The following is a 17107-nucleotide window of genomic DNA, read 5'->3' as shown; positions in this document are numbered from 1 at the left end:
ATAGCGCGAACCACTAAGAGGTTAACCTAACGGATACGCTTGCATTTGCATGCGGTATTCGCGTCGCCTTAATTGTTCCTAAATTAAAACAAAACGTCTCGCCGCGGCCGATCGGGTGTGCAACGAACTGGCTGGCTTCTCGCAGTTGTAGTTTGCATCGCACGTTGCGCACGAATTATCGCACAAGTTTGCTCCCGTTGCGATAATTCAGTCATATTGGTCGGGGGGAAGAACATTCCTCTCTCTCTCTTTCTCTCTCTCCTTCTTTTTTTTTCTGGAAATGATTTAAAACGCTCACGCACGCGTGAAAAAGCGCGCGAAAAGAGAGAAAGCGCGGGACATAGTTTTTTTTTTTTTTTTTTTTATAGCCAAAGGTCCGAGCGAATCTCGGACGTTCGCATGGTCGCGAGCTATCAATTTAATCGTCCACTGATGAATGGACAGATCGTTTTTCTTAAAGTGCCCATCTTTCTTCCTTCCTCTTTCTCTCTCGCAATCATCGTCCTCCTTTCTTCACGATCTTCATCTCCTCTCTCGCGAATATATGCGTTAACTCCTTCGTTACCATTCGTTCTCTCCGTCGACCTCTTCGTCACCGTATCACCTCCGCACTTCGCATTCCTTTTTGCTCCTACTACGTCAACGATTCGCTTCTCGCACCACGCGTTCACGCGTGTAGCTCTTTGTGTTCGTCCTCGCACACACATCTTTCCTCCGTTCTTCTTCCCTGCGCCAGTGTTCCTTTGTGTCTCTCTCTCTCTCTCTCTCTCTCTCTCTCTCTCTCTCTCTCTCTCTCTCTCTCTTTTTTCCTCCAAGGGTGAGGCGTATATCTTTGGCCGTTGCAATGCTTCCCCGGCAGTCATATATCCGTGCGCCGCGCCCTTAAATTATGCGCGCAATTACGCGTACCCGGAACGCGTAAGCACATCAGAGATACGCAGACGGGTACACCCGGGTAAGTGCATCAGCCGACGGAGGCGCGAAAGCCGCCGAGCCCGAGATTGCCGGATGCGACCGGCCGGCCGCGCCGCCGCCGGAACGTTCGGGCCTTCTCTTTCCCCTCCCCCTTCTTTTTCCCCGCTCGTCATAGGTGCTAATGACGAAGCGAAGTGGCTGGTATCGGTAGCCGAAGTGCTCTCGACGCCGAGCGCTGAATTGAGCCCCGCGCGCGAAGCGTATCGCGTGGCAAGATTGGCTCGTGTCACGTAACGCGTTTCGAAACGCGTTGCGGCTGTCATGTTGATGCCACGCAACCACGCGCCATCAGATATAAAGTGCCTTCTTATAAGAGACGTGTGTGTATATCCGCGAGAGAAAAGCGAGTCTAAGTCTACTCACGTCGACATTCTATTCCGCGAGACGTCGGAATTACGGATGGGATAAATTTTCATTTAACAAGGATATATCGGTGTCCGTTTGACAATACTCGTCTTTTTAGTCGTCGGGACGTAATCCAGATGTAATCTAGATGTTTTTATATAAAGCGTCGGCACGGAAAACAGATGTAGAGTTTAAATAAATAAAGCGCGAGTTAAGTATATCGTGAATTTGTAATGTAAAGTGAAAAACAAAATCGTACCGTAGCGAATACAGGCGTGTTGCAAACATGTGACGAGTTTTGAATTCTACATTATCAATCTTACTGCCACAATTTGCATGACTGCTGCCTGACAGCTTGACTCGACGATCACCGATATCTGATTCGAAGAGATTAAAATTTAAATTCGACCGATTGCAAAGGTAATAAACGTAGCAGAACGATAAGCGCGAGCGACAAATAAAATCAGAATTACGATCGTGCGTATGAACCGCAAAAATATATACGCTGTCCAGTTCTGGTCGATTAATTTAATTAATCGCACCGTCGCGACGAGCGGTCCTTTAGTCGTGATTTCGAGCGAAATAGAGCGATCACCGCGCGTGAACGGAAACGTGAACATCCACTCCGCTCCTGTTTCATATCAATAATTAATAATCTCTCACTCTTGTCGCGCGTTATTTATGTAATGCGCTCGAATAAACACATTTTCGCGATTACATTCTGAAATTTTCCGTACGCAGATTTTCACGCGCGCACGTTTCCACGTGACGACGAAGAAGGGTAAATGGCTTGTCTTTCAAGGAGAAAATTCCGACTACGCCAATCACTGCGTTTTACCAATTACGACGACGTTTCCCTTTTAAGAGAAATCCCGATGACATTCGCGGGTTAATTTTGAAGAACGTGCGCCGACGTTGCGCAAACACATAACTCGCGCGCGACGAAGAAAAAGAAGGAAAGAGTGCGCTATTATCGTCGACTTTAAATCTCTTTATCCTCTCATGCGTAGGATTAATATCCCAGGCGTAATTCATCCTCTTAGCCGCAACTCGAACAACAACGGTTGGTGAACCTTGTTGCACCATCGCGTGCTGAAGAGATTGCTACCTCGTCGCAATTAGAAAATCCAGAAACTTTCAAGGTACAATTTTTCGACAAGAGTGACTAAATTCGATTTTTGTTATTAAGAATTATTTTTAGTTCGCTGCTCCCTAAATAATTCATTTTTGATTTATTAAATCGAAAATTCGTGATCAGTCTTGATTAAAATATAAAAACCTTTTGTGCGTAACTGTTTATATAAGTTTTTTTTCGTGATCAAACCGTTCGTAAAATTCAAGATTGAAATAATTGAAAAAAAAAAAAACATGGTATATAAATATAAATATTTACTTTTATAAATCCAGATTTTCGTAATGGATATATTTTACATCAGGTTCTGATTGATTGAACATTGAGTTACTTTTGCTCTGACCTTACCAAGTCGGGTACGTGAAACTGCTCACAAACAATCTAAGAGAATCAGCAAAACGCAAATCACTAGAATTCCATCAGACGAGAGAGAGAGAGAGAGAGAAAGAGAGAGAAAGAGAGAAAGGAGGAACGGGGGAGGTGAGGTAGAAAGAGAGATCTGCCGATACTCCATCTGTAACTCGCGGGGCGCTCCTCGGACGTAAAGGTATCTCCCCTACAACGGAGAGATGTGTGCGCGCTCTACGCTTATAAATTTCACCGCGTGCACCAACGTCGTCGCACGCACACGCATAAATCGCGAGCATAAAACCCTCGGGGTGCGTGCACCGCGCATAACACACCCGCTCGCACACACACACACACACTCGTCTCGGAGCATAAGCGTGCTCGTATCCGTGGAGGAGGACCTAAAGAGAAAACGAGAGAGAGAGAGAGAGAGAGAGAGAGAGAGAGAGAGAGAGGAGGGAGGGAAAGAGGGAAAGAAGGAGGTTGACTGCGTGTTCAAACAAAGGTGAGTCTGCAACCTGCACCTCGGCTGCACATAATGCGCCTCTTAGCTCGTCGCGCTCCGTGCGCGCTTCGCTACCTTTCTCTCATTCTCTCCCTCCTCGTAACCGCCCTTCCACCGCCGCTCTCATGCCCTCTTCTCGGCGCTGATTCTCTTCGTTTTGTCGATGTTATACACCGCGAAGGTTACATCCGAGCGGAATGTCTTGTTGCCAGGTGTACCGAGAGAGAGAGACCTACAATCTTTTCTCCCCGTAGCTCTCTATGTTCCTTCTCCCGGTTGCGCAACTCGCGGTTTGCTTTCGTCGACGACGTGCTTTGCGTGAAATTATCTCGTCTCTTTTTTATCCGACTCGAAAATCGAGTTGGACATACAGTAACGCGAATGATACTGTACGCGTAGCATTTTTCTCTCACTCAATGACTAGAGATTCCACAATAAAAAAAGAGAAGAACAAAAAACACTTTTGAATAGATATCTTAATTATCATTATCATTATACGTAAAAATGAAATGGAATATAACTTAATCTATATATATATATATATTTCCAATAAAAATGACTGTTCGATATATAATTCCAATTTACTAATTAATTTAAAATACAGTCTACAATATATATCTCATAAGTTTATTCCGTAAAACGTAAGTTGTGACGAGATACGAAAAATTCATTTAAATATTATAAGAATGAATTCTATATTCTGATTATTTCTCTGTAACGATTTAATCAATTAAGTTGCCGCAAGTAGCTTATCTCACGCGTAGCGGTATTTATCAATATCGTTGATATTCTCGAAGTTATTGTCAATGCTTTTTTTTTTTTAAACAGACATCTTTCATTTGTGATATGCCTGAAAGTCGTGAATACGAGGATGAAAGCTCTAGTCACTAGCCGCGGGACGATGGAGGCACCCGCCGCGTCGCGGCTACCCGCTAATCGAACAGTAAACTCGAGTTTCATTCGTTTGCGCATCATTTCATTGGCGAGTACATTCGCATGCAAATGCGCGCTGTAATAAATGGGGAGGGTTGCGACAGGCGGGCGTAGCGCCTCGGCCGTATGTCGTAAAGCTCGCTCGCTGATATTCGCGATAATTGCTGAGATTCTAAGGGTAAATAATAGAACGAAAAAAAATGGAGAGAAAAAAGGAAAAGAACGAGAATGATTTGTTCTATAACAGGATTACACACATTGCGACGACACATGCAGCAATTTATGTCGCCGCAATCAATTTATTGGTATTTTGTTTTTTAGCAGCAACTAAAAGATACTTTAGTTGCTTCGTGTCGAAAGTATATTTTTTTTGGCGTGAAAATTATTTACGTGAAAATAAACACAAAACTTGTAAAAATTCTTAGAAAATAATATAATCATATTAGTACTGCTAAGTACGTTATTTTTGATATAATCAAGTGAAATTAAAGAGATCTCTTCTTTTTATTTTTTGATGCGTCTGATCCGAAACATAGGATTAATAATATATTTATCTACAATAAGAAAGAATCTAAAGTAAGTTAATAATACGTATATTTAAAATAAGAATATAATTATGGGTATGTAACTTAGAACGATAAATAGTAAATCTTGTTCTATACGCTTTCAAGAATTAATTAGATGAACACGAATTGATGAACAGCGCGATATTGCGCAATATGTAATTTATAATCACGATATTGTCGATCGCGATATCACTTATTGGCTTGCTTCTCATTATCTCCCCCCTTTCCCTCTTTTTCGTTCATTTGATAAATATAATACGCAAAATCAGTCTTATCTCGTTTATACTCCGCCCGCTTTTTCGCAACCTCATTTTTCACGGCTGTTTATCGAGTATCCACTGGGAACGGTTTACCCGAACGTAGTCGAAGTTTCAGCACAGTAAGCTCTCCCGCTGATCTTTTCTGAAAATCCAAGACGAGCGACTCCCGCGAGGAAAGTTTACTCTAAGCATCTTATCCGAGTTCTAATTGGACGCGCGTTTCTCGTAAGCCTTAAGCGATTATGTCAGGTTGTGCTTTTAGTACGAGACCTCGGAGATTGCTGACTTCATTCTCGAGCACGATAATTGCTTTAATCTGATTAACCGAATCTCATAACGGCAACCCTTTTTAGCCGGTAAAATCGTGTCTTCTCACGATCTATGCGATGCATCAATACTCGAGCTCGTGTTTAAGCTTCGTCGGAGGATCGGCTAAGTCAAGACTAAGAATAAAATTCATTAGAGTAATATTGTTATTAAGGGTCATAATTTTATTAACAATTTAATTGCATTATCCTTTAGTTAGTTATTTATAACGTAAAATTGCAATGCAACGCAGTGTAATTTGCTATTCTATTATAATGTTATTTTGCTTTTATATTTGTGATTTTTCCTACGACGTAACTCCAAGAAAATTAGCGTAAGAGAGTTATTAATATTTTCATTTTATCATTTCACCTTTAAATTAATATTTAAAACTAACAAGTAACTTTTAATACAAGAGCTTTCCTCTTTGTATTTAGAAATACAAGCTTTTTCCTTGCAGACAAGCGTTACTGAAATGATCAATTTTCATGGGAAAGCCTATAATTGCCGAATTGTCTACCTTGAAGGTAACAGGCGCGTCAACGCCTGTTTTGCCGCGGCTGTTAAGTCCCGCTCGCAGCGGGACTTAATTTCAATAGGATTTTATACCAGGGTTTCGTTAAAATCCCGGTAGATCCGGTGTTATAACGAGACACTGGTGCGACGCACCGCGCCGCGTGCGGGTCTTAAGTGCGGCGCGAATGGCACCGAAGGCGACGGAAGAGAAAGATTACAAGTACTACGAAGACTCTATTACATAACATCTCACCTGATGCGAAAGAATATGCGATACACGCGATATACGCGAAGAATAATAAATTAGAAAACGAATAAATGTATGTGTGCGTGTGTGTGTGTGTGCGCGCGCGCGATAACTAGATGATCTTTTGTCTCCTACGTCTTGTTTTTTGCGTCTTTACCTCGCAAATCGATTCGTTTCTTTAACGTTAAGAAGATAAGAGGTCTTTTCTGCCAGATTAGAAAATTACTAATGAGATCAATCTTAAGATATAAAGGATATCTAAAAGGAGACGTAAAAGGTTTTTCCTCGACACTTTTCAGAGCGATATGAAATTGAAAATGATTACGCGACATTGTAAAATTTCTTTATGATAGATTTTTTTTTAAGCGAGATTTTAGCACAACGAGACGATATAAAATTTTATTTGGCGAAGTAAAAACTTCTTCATTCGTTCGCGAAGATGAAGTTGTCCATATGAAGCGACCGAGGAGTCTTACGTTCACATGGTAGATAACTAAGCGCTGCTAGCCGTCAACCGCATTATAATTTGCTAACAAACTTACGACTTAGCCCGAAACTAGATTATAACTAAATTGCATCGCTCCACATTCTTCCGCTACAGCAACCGCTGTTGCGTGTTTAACTTCGAGAAACTAGTTAGTTCGTCCCAGTCGTGCGCAGATAAGAGAATCACATATATTCTTTAATTTAAAGATATCTTTCTAAGCAAAAAGGATATGGAGAAAAAGAAAAAAATGTAGATATTAATTTTAATTACTAGTATTTAATCTTAATTCAATTGACAACTCGATAATTAAAAGAAGAAACTAAAATGAGACAAAATGATGTCTATTTTCTTGTTTATAAAAATATCATTTATTTCTCTCTCTCTCTCTCTCTCTCTCTCTCTCTCTCTCGATTGAGCACACTCCCTTAAACTTGAGAGAAATAGTTAAATAGGGAAGCAGGAGACGACTGAAAAGATGAAATTTGCGAAGCACGTTTCTGTAGGTTCGCCAGCAAATCCGCCGACTTCCGCCTTCTCGCGAAGACTGGCTTACAAGTCCACTCGTGATTAGACAAAGCAAACACCACAAAGACCGCAAGAGGGACGTATTCCGAGGGAGTATTCCGAGGCGACGAAAGAGTCGGCGAGCGGTGCGAGGAAGACCGAGAAAGACACAAAGAAGAGGACAGGGAGAAAGGAGAGACACTAATAGTGCTGATCCCACTGCAAGCTCTGGGAGGGTTTAAGTCTCGAGTTAAGTGGCGAGTAATGAATATGCTAACGTGTGCCGAGTACGAGAGGAAAGCTTTGCACTTCGATATCGGGTTCAAGCACCTTTTGCAGCTCGCGCGAGCACGGGATGTGTGCGCGCTCAGTTCACGAGTTTCCGAGCGATCGTACATGTAGCACTTTCAAACGGTATTTTTAATTACCTTTTAAATAATATTTTCTAAAATTATTTACCACGAAAAAAATATTTCTTTATCTCACATACATATCTTTATCTTACACAAAATATAAATGCGTAATAACTTTCGAGATTCGTATTTTAGATATACAATATTTAAATTTATAAATAAACGTTATTCTTTATTCTTAAGCATTAACTTTGTAAACAGTTTTGTGTGAGAGTTTCGCTCTACGAATCTGGATTTTAAAAAGAATTTATTCCCGATAAAAAATATTGAGGATAAGTGGCAAGGCACACGTCGGAGAATTTCACCTGTGATATCTGATGTATTTAAAGCCTCCATATTGCTGTCGGTGCGCATTAAATGAAGTACTTGTGAAATACGATATGGAGACACCTCGAGAAATTCAATTCCATGACACTCGATTAATGCGATATAATGAACTGGCGAAGCGCGAGCGCGACACTTCCTTTCTGCGATCGACAACGCGATATCTCGAGTGGCGAAGTCGATGACGACGACGACGACGACGATGACGACGACGGTAACGACAACGACGACGACTCGTCAATGTCTCCCTTAGCCTCGATGCTGCTTTTAAGCCCGACAAGCGATGCGCGAGACTGGTTTATCGCGGCGGAATAATATTGATTAAGTTTTAAGATGGATATCGCCGATAGCTTCATGGCCGGATTAACACGTAGACCGCGAATATCTCATTGGATAGGATTCTAAATCGATCTCGTTACGCCGCAACCATCGTGGATAAATCGCGTGCGACCGGATACTTAATTATTTCTCTATAGCGTAGTACTACGACTGTGAATTCATTACATCGGGATGTAGAAAAATGCGCTGTCGCGTACGCTGCTTGATAAATACGGAGAAAAGGGATACTGATAACGTAATAGGGTTAGTTTTAAGAGTATTTCCCCCGTGCAGGGAAGCGCGACGAATCCATCATTTCGATGTACATTTACTTGCAATACTTCCCACAGATTATGCTAATTATTTTTATTAATGCATACATTATAAAAATCGTCGAAAAATTTATGCATATAACATACATACCTTAATCTTTATCAAATGCTATTTACTTTCATTAACTTGATATCGATAACTTGATAACAAATTTTCATACTGTTATATTAAAAAATTTTATTTTTTAAAATGAAAATTTAAATAATCGATTAATTATTCAAGTACTCACAAGTTCAAAGTTTAAATTTGAATAGTAAGATTTATCTTTTTTTTTTTGTATGATTGAAAAATAGAAATCTTTAATTTATTATAATTTTTTTTTTTTTTAATATTTAACACTTTATTTATTTTCTCTTATCTATCTTCTTTTATTAATTCTATTCGTTATTCTAAACTTGTTCAAAATTCATCGTTTTTGTATCTAAATTCCCTAATATACAATAAGCGAAATGCGCTCGTGCGTAATAAACGCACAAATTACTTTCGGCGGCTCAAGTTTTGCCCCTCGATCGCAAACAATCTGTCTACACCGACCGAACCGAAACTCAGTCACGTTAGGAATTCGCAACAGCGCCGTGCGTTAATTTAATACTGTGTGAAATTTCGCTTTGCACGCCGTACAGATCGAAGTCTTGACAGAGTGGAAGAACCGAAAGGGTGAACCGGGAGGGTGGGAGCGCGCGGTGAGCGTCTCGGTGACCGATTCTGTTTGAGAAGCAACCCTTGCCGGAGGGTGCCATCGGGGTTAGAGTAAACATGGGGTAAGCCTTTCGGTGCTGAGGGGGGGCGGGTGGATACAGTTGAAATGCGTATCGTTCTGGCATGGTCACGCGTACTGTACAAACAGGGGGAGTTTTCTAATATATACCGACCACCGCGTATGCAACGACATCGACCGACCATGTGTCTATGGCTATAAAAATTATTGCCGTGAGATATATTAGACGGGGACGGATTTCTCATTAGGCACAGAATAAATTAGCAGTTATTGAGTTTAATGCAACGGGAGATGATTGAACATTTCTGTCAGGATGTCAGTAATTTTGAATAACAGATAGATTTAATCATACATGCCTCGCAATTGTATAAATAAATAGATTTTGAAACTATAATATATTAAGGCATAATTACAAAAATAAAAAATTATATATATAATCATTAGAGATTTTCATTTTATTAGATATTTTCTCTCATAATGGGTATAGTAATGATTATTAGGAAATAATAACGAAATTAATGTTTATAATAATTCTAAAACTAACATCTCCGATAATTTTACAAATCAATTAAATTTTTTATATATATATATATATATATATATTCTATGTAGGATTGACAAAATGAAAGTGAAGCAATAAATAAATAATAAAGCAATAAATAATATGGATTGAAAGGTCATGGTTACTTGAGAGTGCTGAATGCTATTTTTGAGAGGACTAAGATAGAAACAGCAATTCTATATGCAACACGATATGTTACGTCAATGGCCATGTATAAAAGTAGCATTTCGCGATATATGTCCTTTGTGAAAATAATTGTCCGTGACTAGTCTTGGTGCGTCCCAACCATTAGATGAACGATGGGGCATTGTAATGGTGTACGATCGTTAGTGAACCATGCAATTACGACGCATCGGACATTTCTACTATCAATACAATATGTTGCCCTCCATCATCATATGTATTTCTCGCGCGAATCATTAGAGATTTTCATTTTATTAGATATTTTCTCTCATAATAGGCGTAGCAATGATTATTAGGAAATAATAGCGAAATTAATGTTTATAATAATTCTAAAACTAACGTCTCCGATAATTTTATGAATCAATTGAATTTTTTATATGAAGACAATTTTACAATTTTTCTTTAATCATATCATCAATATTCCTTCTCCGATGTTCATCTTTTTATATAGCCAGAAAGCAAATACCTAAGACAACTTCTTCACGGGATCATAATAAAAGGGAAATTACAGAGTAGACGAAAGAAAGAAATAAAATAGGGTTGCCTATAATCGAAATAGAATAAAGAAAGGTTGTTGACTTTGGCAGACTTGATTATTTGACTAGACTTTTATATATATGTAGTCTTGATCTTTGCATCGAGTCAAAGACAAATATATTTAAGACAAATAAATAAATAAAATGCATTAATTAAATCGATGAAACTGAACTACAAAGTTTATCGATTAAACTGAAACACAAGTTTAAATATTAAAGCTCTCAAAGTTGATCTGTAAAAAAATAGAGATTTGTAAAATTATTCGTTATTCACATGTAAAAATTATACAATAACGCAAAGAGTAACGTGCAATCCTTCAACAAACGATAAATCGCAGATTCACCGCGTCCACGTGTAAAGCAGCTTTTAACAAAATGCTGACTCTATCCCCCCGGGGCCAGTCAGAACGAAGGAGCTCACGGAGCTCGGGGCAAGTGGCAGTCACTGCGGAGTAGACAAGTAAAAGGAGTGAAAACGAGATACGGGCTTTAGGAGAGAGAGCCGAGGGAGTTCTCATTCGTCACTGTGTGAAATCTCGAAACGAGCGGGCCGCTATTCTGACCTGACGGTACGTCACAGTCGACACCGGCAGCCGTATTTTCCTGCGGAAATGTCGAGCACGAGATTGAGGGAGTTCGCCTCCGAGGGTAAGCGCGACGGCGAGAGGGAGAACGGCGGGAGGGGGAGGGGGGAGGGAAGGGGATCAGACGGGTCGCACGGCAGGACCAATTCGGAGTTCACCGTGGAAACGCTGCATGTCGGGGCGAGGGGGGGAGGGAAGAAGGGAGGAAGGGGGAGGCACCGAGCGTGCATTTGATGCATGCAGGCGGGACGTTGTAAGACGTGGCGGTAAGACGAGAGAAATAGCAGAAATCTGCATTTTCTCCGCCCGTGTTCGGGCTTGTAATAATGGAGGAAGGATGTGGCAGCTGAGAAAGGCGCGAGCACGAATGGATATCTTATAAAGTGAGCAGCGTCGTTATCGTGGTTGTCGTTATCGTTGACGCTTTCAGTGCGGCGCGCTCAACGAATATTATCTCTATTTGTGAATAGGACTTTGAATTGAATAGAATCCGTGAATATCCGTGCCAGTAGTTTCCACTTCTCGTGTTTACTCGATTGTACTTATTTAATTGTAAAATGTGTAGTTGGCAGCTTCGCGTCTATTATATAAGTAACGTGTACTTTGAAATATATTATCTCGCTCGCACACACACACACACACACACACACACACACACACACACACACACACACACACACACACACACACACACACACACACACACACACACACACACACACACACACACACACACACACACACACACACACACACACACACACACACACACACACACTCTTCTCGCATGCAAACGAGCGATATTAATTAGCATGCGTTAACCGGACTTAATTATCTAATATGGACGCTGGGACAGTTTTCTCCGAGAGTGATAATATTGAGTCAATGCTATCTAAATAAGTTGGTAAATGGTGTGACATGCAAATGCGACCACTCGCGATACTTAACGTGATGTTAAATTGAAATTAATCCAGCGGGCGTGGCCAATTATTCAATCAGAGTCGCTTTTGCCTCAGAAAGATCTTATCTTCATCGCGCCATATTAATCATCATGTAATAACATCGTAATTTCGCTCTATCCCTATCTTGAAAACTGGGAATTAAAGTACAGTCAGCTTTCTGGAAAGGTCACCAATATGTCAGGAATCTTAAATTATACACCAGTCAAAGATAAAACCACGGAATTATAAGATTATAGCTTCATTAGCATGGAACTCATTAAAATAGCATTATTTCCTACCTAATTTAATGTGCTTTCGTTGAGAAAAAAGAAAATCTTAGATCTTTACGCCATACAAAATTTTACTTTATACGATGTCCATTTAAAAAACTCACTACTTTGTACAGTACGTTATTATACGATATTGTGTAAAATGTGATTATACCTCTACTATGGAGTCTCCTACAACTTCATTATACACTTATTCGTCGCCAGCGCAGGGAAATCGGACGATCCTGTCACCCGACTAATTCCTAAATTTATCATCGTTATGGCAAGGAGGAGGGAGTACAGGGGCAATCTCAAGTTTCGAGCGCGGTTAAAGCTCACAAACTTAAATTATGTATCAAAATGAAATTATATTCTCTCGCCGTTTCCACGCGATCTAACCCCGATGGCGATGGGGTCCCCCGTCTCGACGATTAATTTATGAAACTTATGCCGTTCTAAGATGAGCTTAAATCTTCTTTCTGCGCCAGGGAATGCGCCCGTGGTGAGTGTCGTGTCTCGTTATCTTAACGGCTGCCACGGCTGCCAACGAGAATACAGACTGTTCGTTATCTCAGCGATGGGAGCACGCGCAGGCTCTCGGTGGCACGACACTTGTGCCTTATATATTGGAGCCAGAAACACTGCGAGAGCACGAGATGGACTATACGCTATATCATCGTCCCTATGAATCGCCAATTCAGAACGCGATTAAAATTTTGACAGTTAAGCTTAGCAATTATTATATATACGTCTATAAGTTCGAACATTTCAACCAAATGTTCGAACTTTCTATCTCTAATTCTATCTTCTGATAGACTAATTGTTCGATGATGACACTTAAATTCTAACAATAATATACTCGTATATAATTCAAAATCATAACTTTATAAAAGTTAGTTTCCTTTTTAAAAGTTGGAAAAAATTAAATGTTGGTAGAAAAATTCTAGAATTTACAATCGATTTTAGAAAGAGTTCTGTCGATTTAAATGATTAAAATGCTATATAAAGACACGGAGGGATTAACTTCATAATTTCGTAACTTTTTTTTTTCAATTTTACGCTATGATTGTTAAAGATAATTAAAAGAAACTCTGCGGGAGGGCTGCCAGAACTTTCAATAGAACGCTGGATTCTGGAAGAGAAATTTCACGTCCATGAAAATGTAAGTGGCTATTAATAAAGATCTCAAAGTTCACAGAGATTTTAAAATACAATGTAAGCGATAATGTGTTCATTCGTTAATATATTATTTCTTTAAAGAGTGATCCGCCCGTATGTTCATATATCCCAAGTTTTATAAAGTGCTTCACGTTGCTTGTTGACAAGTGAAATTACGTCTGACACTTTTAAACGACACGTCTTTTGCCGAGCAAAATTTTATTGCACGTATTCGTATACGTATATGTCTTTTTTACAGCCGGTCTTCACGGCAGGCATGAATGCCAGATAACGTTAAAAATGTGCCAGACCGTAGAGAGTTAATTAGTCTCGCGATTCAACGCGACATGCAGTCCTCGTTCGGGAATATGCGCGTATCCAGTACATATATATGTACATATATATATATATACGCAAGTATCCAGTGACATATATATCAGTTAATCGCGCGAAACTCGTCCGCCAAGTGCGCGACGGTACCTACGTACAGAATCACGTGAAAATTCTCACGGTCGTAAAGAGCCGCGTTGCGTAAACCCGCGCGCGCGCGCGCGCGCGCGCGCGAACGATGGGTGGTCCATTACGGACGACTCGTCTTAACGTTCGCTGTTGTTGCGCGTATGTTGCATCGTCAAATGAGACGTTGAAAAATCGTGATAACAAAAACTACGCTACAACCCGAATGGGAAGGAGGAAGAGAGTGTCTCGCGAAGCTCTCCCTCGAGTCTTCTCGAGATACCTTCGCGCCTGTATTTCGGATGGATTTTATCGCGGCGTTACCGTGTCCACAGCCCGGTCGGTATTCTTACGTCGCGGTAAAACGGCGATGTCGGCGGGCAACGGGTCCGACCGCGCACGGTTACGGAGAGAGAGATGCTGCGGACGAGAGATGCTCGTTCACGTGGACCGCGCGCCAATGCACTCACGTTGCATCGGCGTGCGCTTTCTCACACCGGGAGATCGTTATCCCCGCGGCGGTCTACGGGCTTAGACAAACGTACATAAATTGAATGCGCGCCGAGATTAGGGGGGTTGCTCAGCTGGTAACCACTTTGTAACAGTACCACGGTGGGACTGAGACGAATGGTAATGACGCCCAGGTCTTTTCCGATAGCGTCGCGCGGCTGGGAAGATGCGCTGACCCTGATCGGAGAAGTCGCCGTTGTCGTATCTCCCAGTTTTCTCCCTTCACCGCCTCGATCGGCCGTTTATTCACTCAATGAGCGTTTCGATTGGATTAGCATAATGCGTCTTTGAATAGTCGGCCGTGAGTATTGAAAGTGCGAGAATTGAATACAATCAGCGTCGGAGAAAAATTCTTCAAATGTAGCAAGTAGTACATATTTAAACAGAAGAATATAAGGAGAGAATAGTTTTACGGGGCGGTATCTAAAAATTTGATATAAATTTGACAATAATTATATAGGACATTTAAATACGATGATAATACCCCAAAATTTTTTTATATACCAATGGTCAATTTCAACATCCTACATAATTATTTTCACTGGCCCCAAACACATTATTTTCAAATCTGTGTCCGGTTAAATTTTTAAATACTTCGGCAAATCTATTCTTTTCGTTTGTTCGTATATATATATATATATATATATATATATTTATATATATATATATATTATATATATATATATTTATTTTTTAATTTCGGACAAATACTATACGAGTGAAACTCTCAACATTATCGACGTGTCAACTCTTTCAGAACTCTCTTATTCGCAGCTCCTTTTCTCGCGAGAGCGAGAACTTGACGTATTTTCCGATTATTTTTCTCGTTAGCGTTATCGTGCTTTCGAATCGAAGATTTTTCGTCATCATCGCGTTTCGCGCGATAGAGAAAGCTCTGTGACCCGCGGGATCCGTCTTAATTAGCCCGACGAGCGTGTCCCGCGTAGATGCTGGCGCTCTAACGCGCGTACATTGAGACGCGTGAAGAATTAGAAATCCTACACGCCATTATCGTCGCCTACTAATCCCGCCTGCGAGATTACGGTCGTGGTACTTCCGTAATTAAGCGTGCCACGGGGGTAATCGCGCGGGGGTTACCCGACGCGAGCGTAATTGCTCCGCGTCGCGCCGAGATGTCTTTGTTGGATTTACATGTAATTGCCCGCCGAGGAGGGGGGGAGGGAGAGGGGGGAGGGGAGAGACGCGGAGGCACTTACGTTTGCAGGCCTTGCGATGCGTGATCGGTCTCGCCGGGTCCCTGTAGTAACCTTCGCGGCAGTAATGACAGTGCCTTCCTGCCGTAAAATGCCGGCACTGCAGACAAACGCCTCCGCTGACACGACCCGACATCTTGTACAGCTCCATGTTGAATCTGCACTTTCTCGCGTGGAGATTGCAGTTGCACACTGAAACAGGTAACACGGTAATTTCAGTCAGCGAGCGACACCGAGGCGCGCGTCATTATTTTACGACTATCGTTTCCTTTAATTTTCCCCTATCTCGCTCGCACACTCGCGCGCGCGATTTCCTTCTTCCATCCGACCCTTTTAGCCGTGGCATTAGTGCCGATATTATTGTCATTAAAACGTCGTAATCGCGATTGAAGTTTCAACGCGGCTGCAATTATTTCCGCTGAAAGAGAAAAATGTGGGGGGGGGGGACGGGGGATCTCCTTCATTATCATTTAATCTGCGTTGCGTGCGAAAATAATGACATTAAAGTACGCATTTTCACCTTTTCCTTAAGGCGCAGATACGGAGATAAGGAGATATTTTAGACCATTCGCACATGATACTTTCAGGCACATACCGAGAAAATGTTATTACAAAAATATTACAGTCCGCGTTAAATTTGCATTTACAAGGCTCTACGCGAAATATAGAGAATACATTTGAGATAATTTGACTTAAAAAGAGTATCGCTTATGTGAAATGTGAATATGTGAAATTTCGCTTTTAGTGAAGGTAAGTGTTTTTAGTGAAGTTAAATATTATGTACTTAAGTTAAATGTTAATGAAATTATATAAATATTTTTAACATTTATATAATTTCATTTTCTATATTATTCACGAAGTGAGCCAGCCACAGAAACTTCAACAAACTGAATTAAAAAAAAAAATCAATAAATCTCTCAAAATTCTCTTACAAGTTTCTGGACGAAAAAAAAAAAAAAAAAAAAAAAAGATTCCAAACGTTAGTTTGTCTCTCGAAGTGATTGACTTCAGTTAATTTTCTCTTACGCAAATAGAAACTTAATCTCACGGATATACGGTGGGATCGCTTGTGCGATTATTAATGACCACCTAGGGAACCGAGTGTCGCGGCTGTAATATAAATAAACATGCGTTCATGCAAATCAATTAGTATGCGACGACTGATTCGACTAGATCGTTCCCTCGTCGGGAAGCGATATTCATCTCGCATCTAGCATCTGCGGACTCGGCATTGCTCAAATGCCATCTATTCTACTTTAATTGCGCATTGCTGCGGGGTAATAAACGCCACGTCCCGCCCAACCGACGTACAAGTGCGATGCGAATACATATTATCTCGCCGGTAACTGCGAGCAGATATTTCAGGCATTCCTCCGATTGAAGCATCGAGCGTGGCGCGCAGCCACCACCGCTCGTTAACATTATGAAGTTTCATCGTGGAAACGCACGACGGGGGGGAGGGGG

At 41.0% G+C, this 17107-nt stretch overlaps 1 protein-coding gene across 1 annotated transcript in view; it reads right to left on the bottom strand.

Annotated features, from left to right (window-relative positions):
* Positions 1-17107, bottom strand: part of LOC105425678 (netrin-1) — a 192782-nt gene that overhangs the window by 87379 nt on the left and 88296 nt on the right. The window contains exon 2 of the mRNA XM_089077233.1: positions 15647-15835. Coding sequence (XP_088933359.1) covers positions 15647-15835 — 189 coding nt within the window. The remainder of the gene's footprint in view (positions 1-15646; positions 15836-17107) is intronic.

The sequence above is a fragment of the Pogonomyrmex barbatus genome, unplaced genomic scaffold, assembly GCF_055798465.1.
Source record: "Pogonomyrmex barbatus isolate J1 unplaced genomic scaffold, ASM5579846v1 scaffold2, whole genome shotgun sequence".
Lineage (NCBI taxonomy): Eukaryota > Metazoa > Arthropoda > Insecta > Hymenoptera > Formicidae > Pogonomyrmex > Pogonomyrmex barbatus.
This window is presented reverse-complemented; position numbering and strand designations above follow the sequence as displayed.